A 24,023-nucleotide genomic window follows, 5' to 3' on the forward strand; every position below is an offset into this window, starting at 1 on the left:
CAATTCGATTCATGGCTTACAATTACCCGAAAAGGTGCCTGTTCGGCTCGAAAAAGAAGGTAGGTGGATTTTAAAACTACCCATAGATCCAGTAACTTCTCCCGCAACCCAAATTCATCACACTCATAATGATCACTGGGTCTCAACCATTTTAGATAATGAATTAACATATCTATTTGTTGGATTCTTTGGGCAATGAGCGAAAAGATGATCTGGTAATACCAGTTGGATTAAAAATTCAGCTTTCACAAATTTATGGTAGAAATAAAGCTGAAATAAATGTATTGATTCCAGACGTAATGAAACAGAATAATAGTATCGATTGTGGACTATATGCCATTGTTTTTATAACATCTTACTGTGTTCGTAAAATGTTATGTTTCCAATTAATATTCGATTCAAACAAGTTGCGATCTCATCTACTCCAATGTTTAGAAAACGAAGATATAACCGAATTTCCGCTGACAGGTAAAACCATCAGTCTGCGGAAAAAGAAAAGCGTCAAATCTATAAATATAAAAAAATATTGCATTTGTAACCTTCCAGAATGTTTTGATGATATGGTTCGATGCGACGACTGCAACAAATGGTACCATAAATATTGTGTAAATGCGCCATCTGACGTTTCGCTAGTAAATGCCGAGTACATGTGTGGTCTTTGTAAATAAATTTAACAGAAATGAGTCCAATAAAGCATTATTAAAAATATAGTTTACTTTATTTCTTATTTCAATAGCTTTTATACCGTACATCATAATTCCCGAGATATTTCTTCATCCAAAATTATTTCGTAATTGCGCCATGTGTACCACGCCTTTCACATGAAAAAGTTTTTTATGTATCATATTTTCCAATACGTTTTATTTTCATATCCAGTATGCATCTGTTTATGAAATATATGTCAAATGACACTCTTGAAATATTGAAATGTAGTGTATTTTTAGCATACTTTGTTCAAACTGTTATGTTATTACTATGTTATTACATGCTCGTTCTTCAGAAATACCTCTTTCATTTGTTTATATTTGTTTAATAAATAATGTACATTTCTCAAATATCTCTGTCAATATGTTATTTTTGTTAAGAATGACACTTAATAAATAATTTCAATGTTTGTTTGTTAAATCAATGACACTTGTACCCCGTAATAGGGCCACTAACACCTTTTCCCTATATGGCTATATTGGCTGCGCTACCGCTGCGTTTTCCCTATATGTTTATATTGGCTGCGTTAATCGCTGCGTTATATACCGACCCCTAGATTATTAAGGTTGTGCTTTTATGAACATTGGAATATCGAGTATTTGAAAGTTGACATGCAAGCCTACATTTTGTAGCTGTGAAAAGGAGTTTTATTAGAATTAACAGTGAATTTCATCATTGGTAAGTTTAAAGATACAATTTAAACGGTGAGTCATTACCAATTATCCAATTAAAAATGTATATGTGATGCATATTCTAACCTAATCAATTACTTGCCAAATATAACAAAACCATCAAAAGTGGTGGGGAGAGAACAAAAACAATATGGCCGTATTGTAACTAATGTTGGGCAAATGACAAGAGATATAAAGCAACTAGGAGTTTATATAAGTTGTTGGTACCTAAGTTCTGGCAAATCCCACAAATTATACTGATCCCTATTTATCCTCTTCTCTAAATATATATTTTTATAATGGATATCACATTTTGTATGAATGTTTTTAGATAGACACTATGAAATGGTTTCATACCTTGTTCGAAAATATATTTTTATGCATACAGAATTGGGTAAAATAGCATGAGGTAAATATGCTCTTCCCCAGTACAGCATCAGCTGTACTATCCCCGCGCTGTACTAAAATGACTTATTCGAGCGTGGATATGTTTACTCTTATGCAACAGAAGGGTCTCTCCTTCAAACAAAAAATGAAGATGTTAAGTGTTGATAGTTTAATTTGAACACAAGGAAAACAATGTATGGCAATATGACATAGGGCAAGGTTTTTATAATTAAGTAGAACAATTAAAAGGGTGTTATATGTTTAAAATGGTGTGCCCTTACATAAATGTTGAAGATCATAAGGCCATCTCATCAACCAGTGTGTGAAAATATATCAGAAGATCACAAATTTCAGTTAAATATTGAGTTAATGTCACAAAATAAATTTATTTTTTACTGGCAAAATCCAAAATGTACATGAGATGCATGTTATAACATTTCAATTACTTGCCAAATATAACAACACACAACAATAAGAGCAACTACATGAAAGTTCACATTAAAACAATAAAAAATATCTGGTAAATAACATAATACATAATACACAAAGTGGTGGGGAGAGAACAAAAACAACATGGCCGTATTGTATCTAATGTTGGGCGAATGACAAGAGATACCAAACAACTAGGCGTTTATATAAGTTGTTGGTACCTACTGGCAAATCCCACAAATTATACTGATCCCTATTTATCCTCTTCTCTAAATATATATCTTTATAATGGATATCACATTTTGTATGAATGTTTTTAGATAGACACTATGAAATGGTTTCATACCTTGTTTGAGAATATAGTTGTTTGCATAGAGAATTGGGAAAAACGGCATGAGGTAAATATGCTCTTCCCCAGTACAGCATCAGCTGTACTATCCCCGCGCTGTACTAAAATGACTTATTCGAGCGTGGAGATGTTTATTCTTATGCAACAGAAGGGTCCCTTCTTCTAACAATAAATGAAGATGTTAAGTGTTGATAGTTTAATTTGAACACAAGGAAAACAATGTATGGCAATATGACATAGGGCAAGGTTTTTATAATTAAGTAGAACAATTAAAAGGGTGTTATATATTTAAAATGGTGTGCCCTTAGATAAATGTTGAAGATCATAAGGCCATCTTATCAACCAGTGTGTGAAAATATATCAGAAGATCACAATTTTCAGTTAAATATTGAGTTAATGTCACAAAATAAAAATAAAAAAATACTGGCAAAATCCAAAATGTACATGAGATGCTTGTTATAACCTTATAAATTACTTGCCAAATATAACAACACACAACAATAAGAGCAACTACAGGAAAATGTACATTAAAACAATAACAATATCTTGTAAATAACATAATACATAATACACAAAGTGGTGGGGAGAGAACAAAAACAACATGGCCGTATTGTAACTAATGTTGGGCGAATGACAAGAGATACCAAACAACTAGGCGTTTATATAAGTTGTTGGTACCTAAGTACTGGCAAATCCCACAAATTATACTGATCCCTATTTATCCTCTTCTCTAAATATATATTTTTATAATGGATATCACATTTTGTATGAATGTTTTAAGATAGACACTATGAAATGGTTTCATACCTTGTTTGAAAATATATTTTTATGCATACAGAATTGGGTAAAACAGCATGAGGTAAATATGCTCGTCCCCAGTACAGCATCAGCTGTACTATCCCCGCGCTATACTAAAATGACTTATTCGAGCGTGGAGATGTTTACTCTTATTCAACAGAAGGGTCTCTCCTTCAAACAAAAAATGAAGATGTTAAGTGTTGATAGTTTAATTTGAACACAAGGAAAACAATGTATGGCAATATGACATAGGGCAAGGTTTTTATAATTAAGTAGAACAATTAAAAGGGTGTTATATGTTTAAAATGATGTGCCCTTACATAAATGTTGAAGATCATAAGGCCATCTTATCAACCAGTGTGTGAAAATATATCAGAAGATCACAATTTTCAGTTAAATAGTGAGTTAATATCACAAAACAAATTATTTTTTACTTACAAATCCAAAAAGATTTGCCTAAATTAAAATAAATCAACTTTTAAATATATGGTGTCAAATATCAATTAAAAAAAATATCGTATGATTGTTATTAAAAAGATTGTCTAATAGCCTACAGTGAAGTCCGACTTGACCCTGGTACCCTTGTACATGTAAAATTACATTTATTCTGGAACAACCCTCGCCAAAAACATATACTATCTATTTTATGTATAATAAAAAATACTTATCTTCAGTTACATTAGCCATATGTCAACATCTCTGTCAACATATTCCTCATGATAATTTGAAAGGGAACTGAAATAGCCAGAATGGAAAATACATGTTGCTGCTACATGAAGACAAACATTTTCATCCACAGCTTACTCAAAATAAAACTGGCTCCTTAAGTTCCTCACTTATATTAACAGGCTTAAAATTGTCAGCTAGAATATACATTAAGGTAATCCATTCATCATTAATACAAATAATTATTACTAAGTAATTAAAAAAGGACATGTTAATGGGTCCCTGACAATAATAGCACATATTTCATTAAACATAAATATACACTAACATTGGATGTCAGACTATTATATACATAATAATATATTAAAACAGAATAAAACGAAAGCAGAGCAAACAATGTATCTTTCCAGTATACAAATACAAACACCACAAACAGACCAGAAACAAACCACACATACATAAAAAAGCTTTACGATTAATGATGGGAAAACTGCCTTGGAACAGTCAGTGGAAATACAAGTTCTCTGGAACACAATTCTACTGTGGGTTACAAAAAAATCAAGGTATGACTAAAATGCCTTAATCAATTGATATAATGCCATTATTAGTTTGGCTTACCATGAACAATAATAACATGAAATATACAAGGACATCCCCTACATGAACATTCTTAAAACAAACTGTCTTAGTGGCACAAGACAAGGCCCCAAATCAATAGAATCACATACGCATAAACACAGCTCACACAAATAATAACACCATCCAAGAAACATTTTACATCGCCTCAACGTCGGAGTCAGATGAGGGTTTGATTTTAGTCAGAGGGTTCAGAGAAGTTTTTTTTTCTTTTGGTTGCCATAAAAAAACGAGTTCTGCATGGAACCACTTTTACAGAAGGAATTTGAAAAGGGACCACCCTAGGAACATTCCTGTGAAGTTTGGTGGAAATATCCCAGTCGTTTAGGAGTTTTTGGAAGAATAATCGTTGACGACGGACAATCACCCCATCATATTAGCTCACGCTCAGCACATGTGTTCAGGAGAGCATAAAAGCAATGGGCAATAACTAAAAAAATATCGCAGCCCGAGTTATGGTTGTACTTGTGGTCTCCACTTCTCCTCAACATGATCAACATATATATGAAATTTGCAAGGGACAGTAACTAAACTAAAACAAAATGTCATCCAGCATTAGAGTTCCAGTGCACTGCATGTATCCTCAAAAGGATCTATCTGTATATAAAGTTTGAAGTCTAAACCTCGATGACACATTAAAGTTATTTACCAGACAAACAATTACTGTGCAAATAACAAAGGGAAACAAAACAAAATATTGCAGTTTCCAGATTCTTTTCAAAATGATATATTTGTATATATATATATATATATATATATATATATATATATATATATATATATATATATATATATATATAAAAGTAGAAGTCAATACCTCAAACATATTTAGAGTTATACGCCAGACAAATGCTTGGGACGTACACAGACCTAATATTGCTATATCCCCTTCGCATTTCGGCGGGGAATATTTAAAGATTTGGCATGGACTCTCCCTTTGATATGCTGAAGAAACTTTGATCATTTTTAGCGTTGTTGGGAATGTTCACAGTGTGGCTGTCAAGGGCAATAAGGCTGTCCACACTTTGGCTGTTGTGGGTAGTAAGGCTGTCTACACTATGGCTGTTGTGGGCAATATTGATGTCAACAATATGGCATTCATGGGCAATATCGATGTCCACACTATGGCTTTCATGGGAAATAACGCCCACACTATGGCTTTCATGAGCAATAAGGCTGCCCACACTATGGCTTTCATGGGCAATAAGGCTGTCCATACTATGGCTTTCATGAGCAATAAGGCTGCCCATACTATGGCTTTCATGAGCAATAAGGCTGTCCATACTATGGCTTTCATGGGCAATAAGGCTGTCCATACTATGGCTTTCATGAGCAATAAAGCTGCCCATACTATGGCTTTCATGGGCAATAAAGCTGCCCACACTATGGCTTTCATGAGCAATAAGGCTGCCCATACTATGGCTGTTGTGGGCAATAAGGCTGTCCACACTATGACTTTCATGAGCAATAAGGCTGCCCATACTATGTCTTTTATGGGCAATAAGGCTGCCCACACTATGGCTTTCATGAGCAATAAGGCTGCCCATACTATGGCTTTCATGAGCTATAAGGCTGCCCATACTATGGCTTTCTTGAGCAATAAGGCTGCCCACATTATGGCTGTTGCGGGCAATAAGGCTGTCCACACTTTGGCTGTTGTGGGTAGAAAGGCTGTCCACACTATGGCTGTTGTGGGCAATATCGATGTTAACAATATGGCATTCATGGGCAATATCGATGTCCACAGTATGGTTTTCATGGGAACTAATGCTGCCCACACTATGGCTTTCATGAGCAATAAGGCTGCCCATACTATGGCTTTCATGAGCTATAAGGCTGCCCATACTATGGCTGTTGTGGGCAATAAGGCTGCCCAAACTATGGCTTTCTTGAGCAATAAGGCTGCCCATACTAAGGCTTTCATGAGCAATAAGGCTGTCCACATTATGGCTGTTGCGGGCAATAATGCTGCCCACACTATTGTTGTTGTGGGCAAAAGAGCTGAGGTCATCATCTGAAAAAAACCCCAGATTGTTTTGTAAAAGATAAACAAGTCATATGAAAATAGACTTAGATTGTGTCAAATTGGTATTTTCGATTAAATGGATTTCAAATTAAAGTAATGTATGGTTATTTATTTTAATTAGTTTACATTTGTTTATTTAAATTATATTGAAAAGACAGGTATAAGCTGTTTTCTGTACAGTAATCAATTATTGTGCTGTCTTTGAAAGTACCTGCTAGTGTCTTGACTTCTATACTACTATGCAGGTTTTTTACTTTGTTATTTTGGGAAAATGACTTATACCGTAAGTTATCTACTGGTCAGGCAAAGCCTCCATGTCAAGTTTGAGAACCTAGGTCCATGCATTGTAGAGTAATTACTCGGACAAGAGGTTTGCGTTCAAGGTCACTGAGACTTTGACCTGATGACCATTAAATCAATAGGGGTCATCTACTAGTCACGCCAAACCACCAAGTCAAGTCCGAGGACCATAGGTCAACCGACCTACTTTTTCAAAAATAAGTATTTTATAAAAAAAATATCTGATTATCAATTTTTATTCAAAACTAGGGGGAATTATATATTCTTTTGGGGGAATATAAATTATTTTTGGCTTATTGGAACCAAATAAATATAAACTATACTTATTTGCAAAAAGAATAACATTTATCTCAGCTTTATCTTGTTTAAAGAAACTAATGATATTTCGAGGAAATGTGCCAATATAAAATGTAACTACAAGTTGTTCGGGAAGTTCTCGGTAATTTAATAGCATTTCATTAAATACATAATATGGCTACCGTCAATGTGGAATGCATTGAGCTTTATTTGATCCAATTTTCAAACATTTAAAACAAAGAGATTCTCTTTTATTTTATGTCAAAATTCCTTGAACTTTCTAAACAACCCTCATACAATAACAAATCGACTGTAACCTTCATGAGTTGGATTTGTATTTCCATTGTAAAATTGAGACACAGGTCGAAGGCCAATTGTTTTCATCCTATCCATTCCAGGGTCACCATATTTATCAGCAAAAGTCACAGTGTGTCCTATTGTTGATAAAAGTCTCATCCTCCTGAAAAACACATAGCAAGACATTATTTCTTAATACAGCAGAAACGGCTATTATGTTGGAGAAAATTGTCTTCTACTATGCCAGTGCTCTTCAATTTAATCAAGGGGCATAACTCAACAAGTATTTAACCTGGAGATATGTGACTTGCTTCAAATATGGTGTATTGTCATAGTTATTGTGCATCAATGTTTATGTTATTAGTTTTAGTGCTATCTTGTCATGACACAAACATGAAAACATTGAAGACAATGACAGCAAAGCTTAGCTGACAATACATTAACTTACCTTTATAAACACAGACCAACAAACACATTGAGCACCCTAATTCTTATTACTGACAAGAATTACTAAAATGTTTTCATTCGAAAACTTATGTCTCCACTTTTCAAGGGAAATATTTAAAGAAATGTTATCTTAAGGTTACATTACAAACAAGGGTCATAACTCTTCCAGGCACAGACACAAACAAAACTGCAGATGCACAAATTCACATGCTGGTTAACAGTCCTCTCAAGTTTCATGAATCCAGCTCATTTTTTTGTGGAGAAAGAAGTGACACAAAATTCCATGTTTTATATGCAATTTTTAACTACAGGTAAGTCCTATTCCATTATAAACTCTACTTTTAATGGAAGCAGCCACATGTTATATGCCAGGTACACAACTTCACATGCTTATTAATATTCCTGGCTCCTGTTCGTTTGGAGATACGTGTGACACACGATTGTATGCATTATAGGCTATTTCATAACTAAGCCAAAGCCTCTATTCTGCATTACTCGGTGCAGTCACACACATGCTGCTTAACGGTCCTGTCAAATCTAATAAATATGACTTATATTCTTTCGCAGATAAATGTGACACAAACTAGAGCTATCACTGAAGGTGATTAATATCCCCGAACGCCGCCTCTCATTATGATTTATCATTGTATGAAGTTTTATGCTATTCCATCAAGTAGTTTTCAAGTTACTCTCCGGACAAAAGTTTGACAAAAAAAGAAAAAGGCGATAACTCTGTGATTTGCTAAAATAGTGTAGTGATTCATGTACACTGAACTCCTTCTCATTGTGCTGTACCATTGTATAAAGTTTTATTACATTCCGTCCGGTAGTTTTCAAGTTATGCTCCGGACAAGAAAAAAATAACAAGGGGCACTAACTCTATAATTAGTTGAAATAGAATTGCGGTTCCTGTACACTTCACTCACTCTCATTATGATATATCACTGTATGAATTTTTATTAAATTCCATCCAATAGTTTTCAAGATATGCCCCGGACAAGAAAAAAGTAACAAAGGGCAGTAACTCTGTAATTCGCTGAAATAGAGTTATGGTTCTTATGCACTGTACTTCCTCTTATTGCGCTTTACCATTGTATAAAGTTTTAATAAATTCCATCCAGTAGTTTGCAAGTTAATGTCTGGAAACTAATTTGAAAGCAAAAAAAACAAATAAAGAGCAATACCTCAGTAATTAGCAAAAGTAGAGTTATGGTTCTTAAACATTGCACTTCCTCTCATTGTGCTTTACCATTGTATGAAGTTCCAATGAATTCCATCCAGTACTTTTCAAGTTATACTCCGGACAAAAAAAGTAACAAAGGGCAATAACTCAGTAATAAGCAAGAATAGAGTTATGGTTATTGTACACTGCACTTCCTCTCATTATGCTCTACCATTGTATGAAGTTTAATCCAATTCCATCCAGTAGCTTTTAAGTTATGCTCCGGACAAGGTAAATCGCAACGGACCGACCGACAAACCGACCGACCGACCACAGAGTGACTCAAATATACCACCTACAAACTTCGTTTGTCGGGGGTATAAAGAGGCTCTATTGGCTACTTTTTAATCTAAGCCAAGGGCCAAAAATCTGCACTTATTTGTGCAGCTACACTCAAAACTTTATATGTTGTTTAAAAATGTAAACATCACTGTACAGTCTTGTGACTCTGGTTTATATGGTTTTAGATATATGTGCAACCTGAGATTGCATACTCTATTGGCTATTTATTAACAATGAAGAGTCATAACTCCTCATTCACTGGGTGCAGCCACACATTAAAACCCTTGGTGCACTTCTTCACATACGGCTTAACATACCTATACATATATCAAGTTTTATCACTTTGGCTTATAAACTTTTGCAAATACGCGCAAACAAGACAGACAAACAACCAAGCCATAACCAATAATGTCTCCCTTCAATGGGAATGGTGAGATAATTCAATTGTTGACAAATTACTGCATTTTCCTCAAACAAACATAACATTACTTACTAAATATACATAATTTATTTGCAGCTTTGCAATCAGGAATTCAGCAAACTCAAACAGATATTGTAAAATAAAACACAGCTTTTCTAAGCCATTAATTACATATTGATAGCTCCATGTGATAAACTTACCAGCAACATATGGCACAAACAACAGCAATTGTGACTCACAGCAAAATCAACCCAACTGTGACATGCTGTGTTGTTGCTGGGTATGCAGGTGTTGGAGTTACAGGTTTGAAGACATCTACAGCCAATAATGTGGTGGTTCTCATGCCTGCTACAAAAGTAAAAATTATCTTCAAGTTACTGTTGTTCACGTGAAGTACCGTAAATTTTCTATTAGATGCATTGGTGCTTGTCTTTTTTAGAACCCTGCACACCAAATAAAAAGCATTTTTCCCATTCAGCAAATTAGTTCACATCAGCTAAAATTGATGTTCATACATCAGTCATGTACAGTCATAATAGCAAATACAAATTAGTGTAACGTGCGACCGTGAACAAACACCAGATAGCCGAGCTTTCTGGCGTAATGAAACACCAACAGATCCCTTCAGGGAAAAGCATGCTCGACCCGGAGGGGTCCACTGGTCTTTATATACACTAACTTCTCTATTCTTACAGATCCCGGGCTTTGCTAATTTGCATATTATAAAGTTAACATACGTACTACGAACGTACTTCCGTTTTATACGGAATATTATGAAAGCACATCCACCTACAGCGGACCGTTACATTACTTTCCCCTCCGAGAAGACTCGTCCCGAGTCTTAGAATGGGAATCTTATGGGTAAGGCAACTCCGTTCCGGCAGTTGTCATTATCCCACCGCTGCCACCATTTGTAACGTGCGAGCCAAACAAACAAACACCAGATAGACGAGCTTTCTGGCGTAATGAAACAAACACCAACAGATCCCTTCAGAGAAAAGCATGCCCGACCCTAAAGAGGTCCACTGGTCTTTATATACACTAACTTCTCTATTCTTACAGATCCCGGTCTTTGCTAATTTGCATATTACCAAGTTAACATAGGCATGCAAAGGCGGATCTGGCTGGTTTTCGAAAGGAACCGAGCTCTAATAGATATCTAGATACTGTGCAAGATTCATCGAGATACAATCAAAAATGAAGACTGTATCGTGTTCACAAGCAATTGTTTACACAATAGCATTTTTTTATACTATCAAGGGCTATAATCTAGGCATGCATGGGCGGATCTGGCTGGTTTTCGAAAAGAACCGAGCTCTAATGTATATCAAGATACTGTACAAGTTTCATTGAGATACAATCAAAACTGAAGACTGTATTGTGTTCACAAGCAATTGTTTACAGACGCACGGATGCACATACTACGTACACATTACCATTGCATAAGCTCTTCTGGCCTTTGGCCAGTAGAGCTAAAAATCAGCTAGAAGTAAACTAACATGTAAGATATGAGCCTGTTTTTTGTAACATGAGTTCCAAGTCTCATATGGATACCTTGACTCGTGTTCAAAAGGTGTTTTCAATACTCAAATGTGGAATTTCCTATTTCAAGACGTTTACGCATTAAAATTTTCCAATTTGCAGAATTTTAAGTGTTTAAATTTCCCAAAATGAAAAGGCCTGCGCTTGTATAAATGTCATCATGTTATGAATATTTATGACAAAAAGAATGTATGCAGTTGCCAAAAAAAACATTTTGCATTTAAATATTTTTGCATTTTTATACCTTAAAACTCAACTCACATTTTCCTGTTTTCACTTGCGTTTTGGGAGAGTGCAAGTGCTAAATTCAAGCCACGAGGTTTGGTTTACTGACAGACCGACATGTGCAAAGCGATGTATCCCTGCTTTTTCAAACGGGGGCATCATAATGTCACAATGGCACATTTCCTCCTTAAAGAATTACTTCTGTAAATATTATTCACCTGAATTTATGATAGTCCTGTTGTCAGGTGGACCCTCATTTGAATTTGCAGTTGCATTCACTAGCTTTGGTGATGACATTGTGCTCCTGTAGTCTAAAAAAGACAATTTAATCTGATATAAATGCGTCCATCCATATACGTCATCATGTAATCCTTGTAATATATAAGGTCCTTATAATGACATATGGCCCTTCATCTTGTATAAATATTTTTAAATCAAATATAACATGTAACATTGCACTCATGAAATAACTTCATCATATATTTTTTATATATACATTTAGCGTAAAAACTTTTGATGTGATCATAAATGAAAAGCATTGAAAATGTGCTCGCTCTAAAGTGACGTTTAAAGTTTTAAGTGCTGTTTATCATCAACTTAACACTAAATATTGATTGGTGAAAAACTTGTGATTTGTTTGGCATGATTATAGACTGTACTTTAGAAGTCCATTCATTTTAGACTTTTCAAGCTTGGCCCTGTGGAGTGTTTGTACACATGTCATATTGAAAAGGTCATAATTGAAAACAAGAGGGCCAAAAGGGCCTGTGCTCTACTGGCATGGCTCTTGTGGTCATTTTCAATCCAGAGCATGTACGTTTGAGTAATAGGCAACAAATATATAGTTCACTTTTAGTGTTTGGGTTAGCTGAAAACGCTGCACGTTCAACATCTGAGGACAGGAAGTGCTGTAAGCAGATTAGTTGCATGAACTATTTTAATATGTGCCAAGTAAAGGTAATCTGAGGGTAAAAAAATCTTTCCTTTCAAAACTGTACTCATTGTCAAAATTTCACTTCTGTAGCTTTAAAAATAAAAAGTCGGTCAAAGGTTAAAGTCAAGGACATCAGAGGACAACATTAATGCTTGTTTGCAAAACTGTTCACATGGTCAAAATTTCATTACAGTAGCTTTAAAAATTAATAAGTAAGTCAAAAGGGGTGGGGCCAGCTTTTGCCCAAGGGACATTATTTCAAATGTTTTCAATTGTATCATACGATGCTCCACAACAAATATCAAAGGTATGGGCCTTGTGGTTTGAAACAAGAAGATTTTGAAAATATTTCTTAAATAAGTCTCTAGGAAAATTGTGACACCCAGGGCAGTGCCAGTTTTGACCAAAGGGGCATAATTTGAACAACTGTGGTAGTGGACCACTAAATAAAGCCTTATTCAAAATGGCAAGGATTTGCACAGAGGTTTCAGACAAAAAGGTTTTTAACATTTCCCAATTTAAAGGGGGGGGGGGAGTCCATCCCTTACAAAGAGAACTCTTCCCTGGGCCTCCGCCAATGTTGCCGAAGTCGTTTGCATTTGCCGCACTGGTCCCTTGCGGGACAATCTCTGTGGGGGGGGGCAGTAATGACCCCATGGGCATAATATGAACAAACCTTCACAAGCATTTGTGACTTTACATGTAAACTTGGCTACAAATAGTCTTCGCTCATGTACAATTGACTAAAAATAGACTTAGCTTAAAATAGCATTTTTATACTTTCAAGACCCATAATCCAGGCATGCATGGGCAAATCTGGCTGGTTTTCAAAAGGAACCGAGTTCTAATGGATTTCTAAATACTGTACAAGTTTCATCGAGATACAATCAAAACTGAAGACTGTATCATGTTCACAAGCAATTGTTTACAGACGAACTGATTTTTTAATACTTTCAAAGTCCATAATCTAGGCATGCATGGTCGGATCTGGTTGGTTTTCGAAAGGAACCGAGCTCTAATGGATATCAAAATACTGTACAAGTTTCATCGAGATACAATCAAAACTGAAGACTATATTGTGTTCACAAGCAATTGTTTACAGACGCACGGACGCATGGATGCACATACTACGTACACATTACCATTGCATAAGCTCTTCTGGCCTTTGGCCAGAAAAACCTTATATATACCTTAAAACTCAACTCGCATTTTCCTATTTTCACTTGCGTTTTGGGAGAGTGCAAGTGCTAAATTCAAGCCATGAGGTTTGGTTTACTGACAGACCGACATGTGCAAAGCAATGTATCCCTGCTTTTTCAAATGGGGGCATCATAATGTCACAATGGCACATTTCCTCCTTAAAGAATTACTTCTGTAAATATTATTCACCTGAATTTATGATAGTCCTGTTGTCAGGTGGACCCTCATTTGAATTTGCAGTTGCATTCACTAGCTTTGGTGATGACATTGTGCTCCTGTAGTCTAAAAAGACAATTTAATCTGATATAAATGCGTCCGTCCATACACGTCATCATGTAATCCTTGTAATATATTTTTAAATCAAATATAACATGTAACATTGCACTCATGAAATAACTTCATCATATATTTTTTATATATACATTTAGCGTAAAAACTTTTGATGTGATCATAAATGAAAAGCATTGAAAATGTGCTCGCTCTAAAGTGACGTTTTAAGTTTTTAGAGCTGTTTATCCTCAACTTAACATTTATGATATAGTTAAATAGAATATCCGATGAATGGTTTTTCAAAACAAAATTAAGTAAAATCGCCAAGTATATTTTTAATTAATTTTCGAAATCATATTTTAATAAATTCCGTATTGAATGATTCATAGGCTTAATTGATACTTTTGTATGAACATTCAATTAGTCTATAGTTCTTACATCTAAGAGCCAGTTTCTTGCATTTTGGTGTTACCAGTTGTTCGTAGCCGAGTTTTGAAAGGCATTGTTGTTTGAAGACCTCACTTTCAACAGGATGGGTACACATCCCCTCCACACAAGAACTGAAAATTGTCCAGTCCCAATTACTTCAAAAACTTCACATTAACAAGCTTACAATTTCTTATTCAATTGAGTCAAATTACTTAAATTAAATCATTTTACCAAATATAAACCAGAGCTGTCACAGAGACAGCGCGCTCGACTATTACACTGCTTTTAAGTTTAAGGAATGCAAGTTTTGGTTAAACATGCAATCACTGTAAAATTAGATTCAATGCAAGCCTTAACCATCATTTGCATTATATGCAAGATTATAAGTATCTTCCATGGCCGAAAGTGTAAGATAGGTTCATCCAAACCCGAGCGTAGTGTGTTTTGCAGAAACTCGGTAAACCTCCACAAAAAATTTGAACATGCTAGAAATTCTTATCTTGGCCAACAAAGATTAAAAAATTGCCCGTATGGAACTCCTTTTTTATTGTCATCACACTATTAACTGCCTTGTTAAACAGCTTATTAATTATTTCTCGCTTCAAATGACATCATAAAAAGGTTTTCACGCACAATACAAGAATAGAATAGAGTTATCTGACTTGGTTATTCAAGAAGTTTGTAAAATTAGGTTCCAGTATGTAAAGTCTCAATGCAATACTGTCATCAAATATTTGCTGATATATTAACCTATGTGTGCTTTAAACATGCAAAATCTTCACCAGAATTTCAAAGTCAATTAATAAAAGCCCATAATTTGCTTTACCGTTATGTTCAAAATAGGAATATCTAACTTACAACATAAGGCCTTACAAAAAAAATGTGTTTGTTTCAGGTAACCCGACCATACATAATATAAGCCGCCGACCCCTAGTATGTCCCCCCCCCAAAAAAAAATAAAATAAATAAAAATACAAAATAAAAACAAGTATTTTCAGTGAAAAGATATCCCCCGCCAACGATGGCTTGTTTGTGCTTGATGGCATGTTTGTGCTTGAAGGTTAAAAAAATCTCAGAAAGAATAAGATAAGCACATTGGTTTATCCCTTTCCGAGCCAAATTATAAAATATCGACCGGGACTACTTTATGATAAAAAAATTTAACGAAATAAATCAGAGGTATGATTAAATAAAACTGTCTTTTCCGAAACTGCTTACTCGGAAACATCAATCATTGCAAAATAGTACTCAATAGTTGAGATAAATATGTAGCCGTAGAAATTCACCGAAGAAGTTCATTGCAGGATGTTGGTTCATACATATAATATTCAAGTTTCATTAAATTCTAGCAGCTAGTTACTGAGAAACGGCTGCAAGCAATGATTTTTTAATAAATCAAGGGCAATAACTCTACGAACAATTGACCAATCCAAAAGAAAAATAGACAGGCATAATCACAGTATGTTGGTTCTTATTTATTCCAAGTGTCATGAAATTCTACCAGCTAGTTGCATAGAAAAGGCTGCAAACATGGATCTTTTAATAAATCAAGGGCAAATAACTTATATAGAAATTACACAATCCAAAATATAAATAAACAGGCATCATCGCAGTATGTTGGTTCATATTTATTTCAAGTTTCAAGAATTTCTACCAACTAGTTACTGAGAAATGGCTGTAAATGAGAGTTTTTCAAAAAATCAAGGGCAATAACTCCAAGTACAATTGACCAATCCAAAAAAAATGAACAGGCATCATCCCAGTATAGTAATTCATATTTATTTTAAGTTTCATGAAATTCTGCCAGCTAGTGACTGAGAAATGGCTGTGAATGTGCATTTTTCAAAAAATCAAGGGCAATAACTCCAAGGACAAATGGCCAATCAATTTTTTTTGGGGACGGGCATCATTCCAGTATAGTGGTTCATATTTATTTTAAGTTTCATTAAATTCTACCGGCTAGTTACTGAGAAATGCAGGTGACGGACGGACGGACGGACGGACGGAAGGAAGGACGGACGGACGGACGGAAGGACGGACGGACAACGCCATTTCAATATCCCCCTCCCTATTTCATAGGCGGGGGATAATAAAACCCACAACAACAACAAAAACACCAAAACACAATAAGATAAAACCATCCTCGCTTAACTGTCATCATTTTTGACAGAGAATATTTATATATATATATATATATTTAAATCCCGAACTACCGTACCTTATAATTTTGGAGAAATTACCCTAAACAAACATTTTTCTTTAGGCCTTATTAAGTAGGTTGGATAGTTGGGAATACATGTGAAAAGTTTCAATGCAATAGATGATGTTTTTGCTGAGATAACGACTTACATGCGTAATCTTAACCAAGGTGTGACGCCGACGCTATGGTGAGTAGTATTGCTCTCCTTTTTTTCTTCGAAAAGTCTAATAAGCTAAAAATCATTCATTTAACTGGGTTGTATAACAATGCAGAAAAAATATTTCGAAAGTCTGAGAACTCTTTATATAGACTCAAGAGAATATTGAACCTTTTCATACCAAAACAAAGATGTGTGCTTAAAGCGAGAAATTGGGGCATCAGGAATTAGGAAATGATTATCAATTTACAATATAGCCAGAGTGTTCTATGAATTATAATAAACTGACAAGAAAACCATTTTCTGTTGAATTTTATTACAAATATTGGTATGTGGCAAAGTTAATTACACATATTTAAGAATCCTTACTTAACAGTAATAAAAAATATTAATATATCTAACAATTATTTTTTAATGTATGAAAACTTATATATGATTTGAACACTTACTGTGAGATTTCACATTCATATAGAATGTGGTAAGTAGGACACAACTTCTCAGATTTATTCGTGTAAGGGTTGTACCTAATTAAATCTCGAAGACTAGCTGTAAAAAAAAAACACAATTGTATCTTTTTTAAAATATTATTCTGCCGTCGTAATATAATTTCAAACACTTCCTCAAATACCAAGACTGTACTTGCAAACATATTTATATCTCTAAAGCTGCACTCTCACAGACTGAACTTTTTTACAACTTTTTTTTTACTTTTGGAACAAGCCAATGTTTGAGAAAATGCATGGACACCAGAGATATAAGACTGCTGACAACAAATCAGATTGCAGTTTTTTATAAAAATTATTTTCAAATATTGATGTGTTAAGCATTTTTCTAAAAGCTAGTAATGCTTTTACATGTAGCAATAAAACATGCTTTTTCGAATGGAAATATGAAAATCCGCAATCTGATCTTTTATCACTGGTTGTTAGATATGTATGCAAACATTGTCTCATTCTCAGGCAAAAAATAAAAAAGTAGTCAAAATGGTAACTGTGAGGGTGCAGCTTTAAATATACAGGCTCTCCAGCAGTGTCCCATTGTCATTTAGTGACAAAACGTAGGAAAAAAGAATAATACAGACTTTTGTTTATCAGTTTAGATCATTTTACATTAATTTTGTATCTTAAAAATTTACATAAATTTTGTATCTTAAAAAACATTTCTGTTATGCCTTATACCAATTTCATCAACTTTGTCCATCAGGTCAATTAACAAATATGCACCGGTTCGACTAAAGAGGTAATGAGAGAACAAAATTTACAATTAAAGATAAGAATTGATCAATAAATCAGCATTTGTATAAAGAAATTAGGAAAAAGGAGGCATTCGAAAAAAGGATATGATAGGAATGCCAGAGAGTATAAATATTAAGTATTATGCTCCTGAGGAGCAGAGAAATTTGTCACAGGCCTCAGATCTTCAAAAATCATTCCAAACTTACTCTTGCAATGTCTATTTCCACGGTGGAAATAACTTCTTATCATCTATCTTTCTTTAGTACAGTTGGTTTTCTCGCTGCTTTTCCAGTATTTAGTTAAGGATTAAAATTCGACAGGTTGCATTTTATTGGGGTATGGTATGCAATGAGGCTGTTCAAAATGGGTGGAGTCCGGAGAAACAACAACCATCGTTGTTGAATGAAGAGTTAATGTAAATATAGAATTTGCTCTCATGTGGTATGAAGCCCCTAAGGGTGCATGCGCATAGTAGCTGAGGGTGTATAGCCCATAACATGTTCATGTACTAACAGTGTTAAATGTGTACTACTAAAACTTGTAAAATGTTAATGACTAATAAGGGTGGAGTGCGTAAATATTTAACCAGTGCCCATGACGAATACATTATAGTTTCTAACTATTTTATATTGTAATTATCATAATTTACCAACTTACAGTTTTCACAGAGTTGTCTGCACTCTGTATGTTGAGCGGCTTCTGAGTCACAGCACATCAGACCGAACCATTCCATATACTTTTCATCAGTACAGCTTTGCCACATACACGGTCTATCAGGAACATTTGATAAAGAACCAAAAAGAATTTCACATGTGCGATAACAAAATAGGAGTGTTAATATATATATAATTATCGGGAATTATGAAGTCTTCAGACAATTTAAATAGAATTTCAATCTTTTGGAATATTTTCGGAATTTTCTTATCTCAAGAAGTGTATAACATTTCAACTCATAATGTTTCACAAAGCTTGAATGACTATTGCCACCAACCTGCAGAAGGATTAATGCGCCAGTGGGTCACAGTAATGCACCAGTAAATTGTAACCACCCACTCCCCAGGTTGGGGGGTATACCGGGGATAGCTAGGGAAATGGGCCGTGTTTCCAGGTGCCGGGTGAATAAGGTGGTTTTGTATTTGTGCCAAAAATAGCGGGGAATGGGCCTTACCTAAGGTCCCTGTGGTGCGGGGGAATTGAAGGAGATTTTACCAGCAGTTTGTCCCCGCAGGGCGGAAATTTTACCCGGGCTTGGCTGGACCAAAAGTCAAAGTCACCGCTATTCCCTGGACCTGAGGGGCTGTGGTTACAATTGACAGGTGCATAATGCAGGGATATTTTTGTCAAAATGCTGGGTTTATAAGTTATATCAAAAGAATTCGGATTAGTTAGGGATTTTGCAATCACTTTTTCATGCATTGGTTTTCATTTCGTTAATACATTTCATTAATAGCTCTTGTTGTTTTTAACAATGCAATATAAAAACAAATATCGCATGATAATTTTTGTTGTTGTTTGCTTTTATTTTCAAATAAACTGTTCTTTTCTATGATTCAGGGTATTGTTGTGTTTTTTCAAATCATTATTTTGCATGTTAGCTAGCCCCATAGTCTAGAGTCAAGTTTTTCATTTTTTTCATTTACTTGGTTAAACCAGTCAAGCTTATTTTCATGTAGCATGTGCATTGTCCCACCTCTTAAAGACCAGCTTGCTACCATAACTAAATGAAGCAATTTGATTGGATTACTGCCTGGGTTTTCGCTCAGCCTACAAGAGGTGTCAGTCTTTGTGTAATGTTTAAGGTGCGGGCAGACCTTGATAACCTCAAATAAACAAACAAACAAACGTAATGTTTAAGAATCGGCACGTGCAGGGTCACAAGACAATAAACAAGATTAAAACATTAACAAGTGTAGATTAGTGTGTGACCTTCTATCATCGAACTAATTATGAGCCTGTTTAAAGCAAAAAAGCAAAACAAGTAAAAGAAACAAAGTCATTCAAGGGCCATAATTTGCATTAAGGGTTAATATGAAGTTATGTTACCTTACTTGTGCAATGGCTACTGTGTAAAGAAAGAATGCCGTTAAATGAACATTCTTTGAAATCTGAGTTAAAATCCAAAGTTGCCCAAAAACCTTGAATTCAACTTTTTCATATACTGTTATGGAGAAGGGTAAAAAAGTATACCAAGGGCTGCCACAGACTGCCATGTCCGCCTGATATCAAATGTGAAGCAGTATCAACTATGCCTTACGACAAAGGATAACAACTGAACAATGGACAATAACTAAAAATATACTGCACCAAGAGTAATGGTTCATATGAACTGCACTCCCCCTAAATGAGATGTATCTGAATATGAAGATTGAAGTAAATACCTCATAGTTATACTCCAGACAAAAATAAGTATGAAAATTATCAAATGGTAATATATCAATAAATACTTCAACCAGAGTTATGATTCTTATGCTCTGCACATTTCCTCAATGAAGTTTTAAGTCAATACCTCAAAGACTTCAAATAATGCTCAGGACAAAAAAAATAAGTATGAGAATTAACAAATGGCAATAACTCAAAACTCGACTGCACCTGGAGTTATGGTTCCTACACAATGCACTTATTCTCCATTAGACCTATATGCAAACTATGAAATTTGAAGCCAAAACATCAAAGACTTTTCAAGATATATAATTAAGAGAAAATAAAATTTAAGTATATAAAAAATTAGTATAAAAATAAAAAAATAATCAAAGGGCAATTACTCTCGAAATACCATTCACAAAGTAATGTTTCTTTTGTATGTAGCACTTCTCCTCAATACAGTCACTATGTGTATGAAGTTTGAGGTCAATACCTTAAAAACATATGGAGTAAAGTAGCCTTTACATTGACGGACGGACAAGACAAGGTGATTCCTTTTTAGCCCTCAACACTACGTGGTGAGTGTATAATAACGAATAAGTACTGGTAGGATTTTGTTATAAAATACACAAAATGTGCAATATTACTTAAATCAATAATTTCTATGTGATATAACACAATTTGTCAAAAAACATACTTGCATATCAATGCCGTATCACAGAAACTTGGCTCATTTGCAATAACCCTCAAAGTGCTGTTCCCCACACACAGACACAGCAGAAGTGTAAGCATGGTTTTCTGAAATATAGAGTCAATTAAATGAGATCACAATAGTAAATCACAAGAGATCTGCATGAATGCATTGTGTATCACTACATTTTACTACATACTGGATGGTGCCTGTCTGCCCTTCCATACACCATAGGTGGAACTATTATATGTCCAGTTTTTTAAACAGGCGTGAAAAACATGACAACTAAGTATTTGTTTAAAAAGATACAAAGGGCAATAACTCTTACAATATTTAGGTTAGATTTATAAAACTCATTATAAAAAATCACAATTTACTGTGATTAATTTATGCAGTTTGAAGTTGGTACCTTCAATGATTTAAAAACAATAAAATAATAATAAAAAAACAACAGATGACCCATATTCGAACTTGACTTAAAAAAAAATCAAAACAACCTTTCTGACAAATTTCCAGGATATTTAAGCTGTAAATGTTAATTCTAGAGTGTTAACAAGGTTTTTCCATATTTTGGCTCTGTGACCTAGTATTTGACCTCAGATGACCCATATTCGAACTCGAGCTCGAAATCATTGAAACAACCTTTCTGACAAATTTCCAGGATATTCGGACTAAAAGGGTAGCCTTTAGAGTGTTCACAAGATTTTTCTATTTTTGGGTCAAGTGACCTAGTTTTTCATCCCAGATGAACCATATTCGAAGTAGAGCTAGAAATCAACGAAACAACCTTTCTGACAAATTTCCAGGATATTTGGGCTGAAAATGTTACCTCTAGAGTGTTAACAAGGTTTTTCCATAGTTGTGACCTAGTTTTTGACCCCAGATGACCCATATTCGAACTTGGGCTAGAAATCAACTTATCAAGCTTTCTGACAAATTTCCAGGATATTTGGGCTGAAAAGGTAGCCTCGAGAGTGTTAACAAGACTTTTCTAAAAAAAAATGGGTCATGTGACCTAGTTTTTGACCCCAGATGACCCATAGTCGAACTCGTCCTAGTAATTACTGGGACAAACATCCTGACCAAGTTTCGTGACACTTGAGGCAAAAATGTGACCACTAGAGTGTTAAAAAATAAGTGTGGACAGATGACGGACGAGGGACGACAGACGACGGACGCCGGACATTCATCGATCCTTCGGCTAAGGTGAGCTAAAAAGACGAAAAACTTGGCCAGGACAATTTTTTTCTTCTTTTATTTTTCGGGGGGGGGGGGCGCAGGTGGGGGCATTACACCAAATAATTTAAAAAGAACTCTTTAGGTGTCATCCAGGCTCTGCCCTTTTAATTATTTAACAAGTTGGTATTATCTAAATGTACATGGTAAATAATTAGCTATTTGTAATTAAAGATATAGCTATGGTAAAACTGATTGAATAAAATGTCAATAAATGTATGATTTTTTTTATTGACTTTAATTTATAAAAGTCAGGTCATAGGTACTTTTCATATTTCATATTTGGCCAAATTTCACGCTCAATGTTTTTTTTTCCAATAAAAAATCATAATTAATGACCTTAAACAGTTCTTTCCAGTAATACGCACCGTCATAATGTCAAATCTTTAAGGGTGATATTCAGGGGTGGAACCAGGATTTCACGTTAGAGGGGACGTTTCTTAGGAACGTTTGGAGAGTTGCTCCCCTCCCTCAGAACAGAAATTGATATGGTTTAAATTGTTGGCGGTGGTGGGGTTCTCCCCAATTTTTTTAAACAATTTCTAGACCGAAATGGTACATTGTGGGCGTATTTTATACCTTTTTTCTCCTATATTGAAATTATAGGAAACTTTGACGATTTAAAGGCGGGGGGGGGGGGGGGGTCCCTCGGACCGCTAGTGATTTCAGATAATATATATATATATGTAATTTCAAACAGGTCAACGAGGTTGTTCTCGACTAATCAAGTTAGCATATGTGCTTATCTGAATTTTGGAAACATATGAAATACACTGATTGTTTTACAGATGTCTTCAATTTTATTTCGACACTTTCTGACAAAAGTCAGATTTAGTGATCTCCCGCATGTGATGACAACGATAATGCTAGTCGTGTCCCCAAATGCATGGCTGAATACAGGTATGACGTCACCATTGCGTCATATGTACTTCCGTTGTGTGGAAAATTCTCAATAAAAAAATAATGTTTGTATGACTGATAGACATGTTTCCACATGCTCAATACACTGTAAATCAAAAATATCATTATTCCTGAAACTTTTATACCTTGAGTATCTATTATTGCTTGATTTATCATTTAGAATAGAGATTTAAGCATAAACTGCTGCCCTATAGTTGAAAGGTCATTTTGGAAGAACTGTCATGGCGGACTGTGCAATATTTAGAGTTTGTTTTTCAAGTGGAGAGATTTTTATTAGGAATAACTTGACCCCCCTTTTTTAGTTGCTTAAAAGGTAATTTAAAGCTTGTACTTTAACAATATATATATATATGTTTATCATAGTCTGCATTCGCTCGAAATGCCTTTAAATGTTGTTCTAAAAATAATCATTTCACAATCACATTGAACTATAAAGGAAATGACAATGGTGGTGTGTAACCTACAGCATGGCAATGGGTCAACGCGGAAGTGTTGAAACTTTTGTTAAACATCGACATTGACAGCCTATCTACATCGACATAGTCATTGTCTGTGCTCAAATTATCATAATTAAAAATCTTACCTGCATGTAAGAAGCCATTTTAGTTTTTTTTGGCGATAGCTGTTTAACCTCAGTTTTAACATCGAAGTAGACAACTGACTTTCTTTTAATAGATTGTACAGTGACG

General features: G+C 34.8%; 1 protein-coding gene across 2 annotated transcripts; it reads right to left on the reverse strand.

Annotated features, from left to right (window-relative positions):
• Nucleotides 1–5,490: 5,490 nt before the first annotated feature.
• LOC128229890 (uncharacterized) lies at nucleotides 5,491–24,023 on the reverse strand. 2 transcript variants are annotated; one of them, XM_052941789.1, is made up of 9 exons: nucleotides 23,918–24,023; nucleotides 21,184–21,284; nucleotides 18,783–18,895; nucleotides 17,340–17,436; nucleotides 14,543–14,664; nucleotides 14,024–14,116; nucleotides 11,919–12,011; nucleotides 10,134–10,281; nucleotides 7,578–7,724 (listed from the first exon to the last, which is right to left on the reverse strand). In XM_052941789.1, the coding sequence occupies exons 1-8, from the start codon at nucleotides 23,933–23,935 to the stop codon at nucleotides 10,169–10,171; spliced, it is 750 nt and encodes a 249-aa protein (XP_052797749.1). In that variant the 5' UTR covers nucleotides 23,936–24,023; the 3' UTR covers nucleotides 7,578–7,724; nucleotides 10,134–10,168. The 2 variants fall into 2 exon arrangements, with proteins under 2 accessions (XP_052797747.1, XP_052797749.1); XM_052941787.1 differs by lacking the exons at nucleotides 10,134–10,281; nucleotides 11,919–12,011; nucleotides 14,024–14,116; ... (3 more) ...; nucleotides 21,184–21,284; nucleotides 23,918–24,023 and adding an exon at nucleotides 5,491–6,655 and having other exon boundaries at nucleotides 7,582–7,712.

Source organism: Mya arenaria, chromosome 4, assembly GCF_026914265.1.
Source record: "Mya arenaria isolate MELC-2E11 chromosome 4, ASM2691426v1".
Lineage (NCBI taxonomy): Eukaryota > Metazoa > Mollusca > Bivalvia > Myida > Myidae > Mya > Mya arenaria.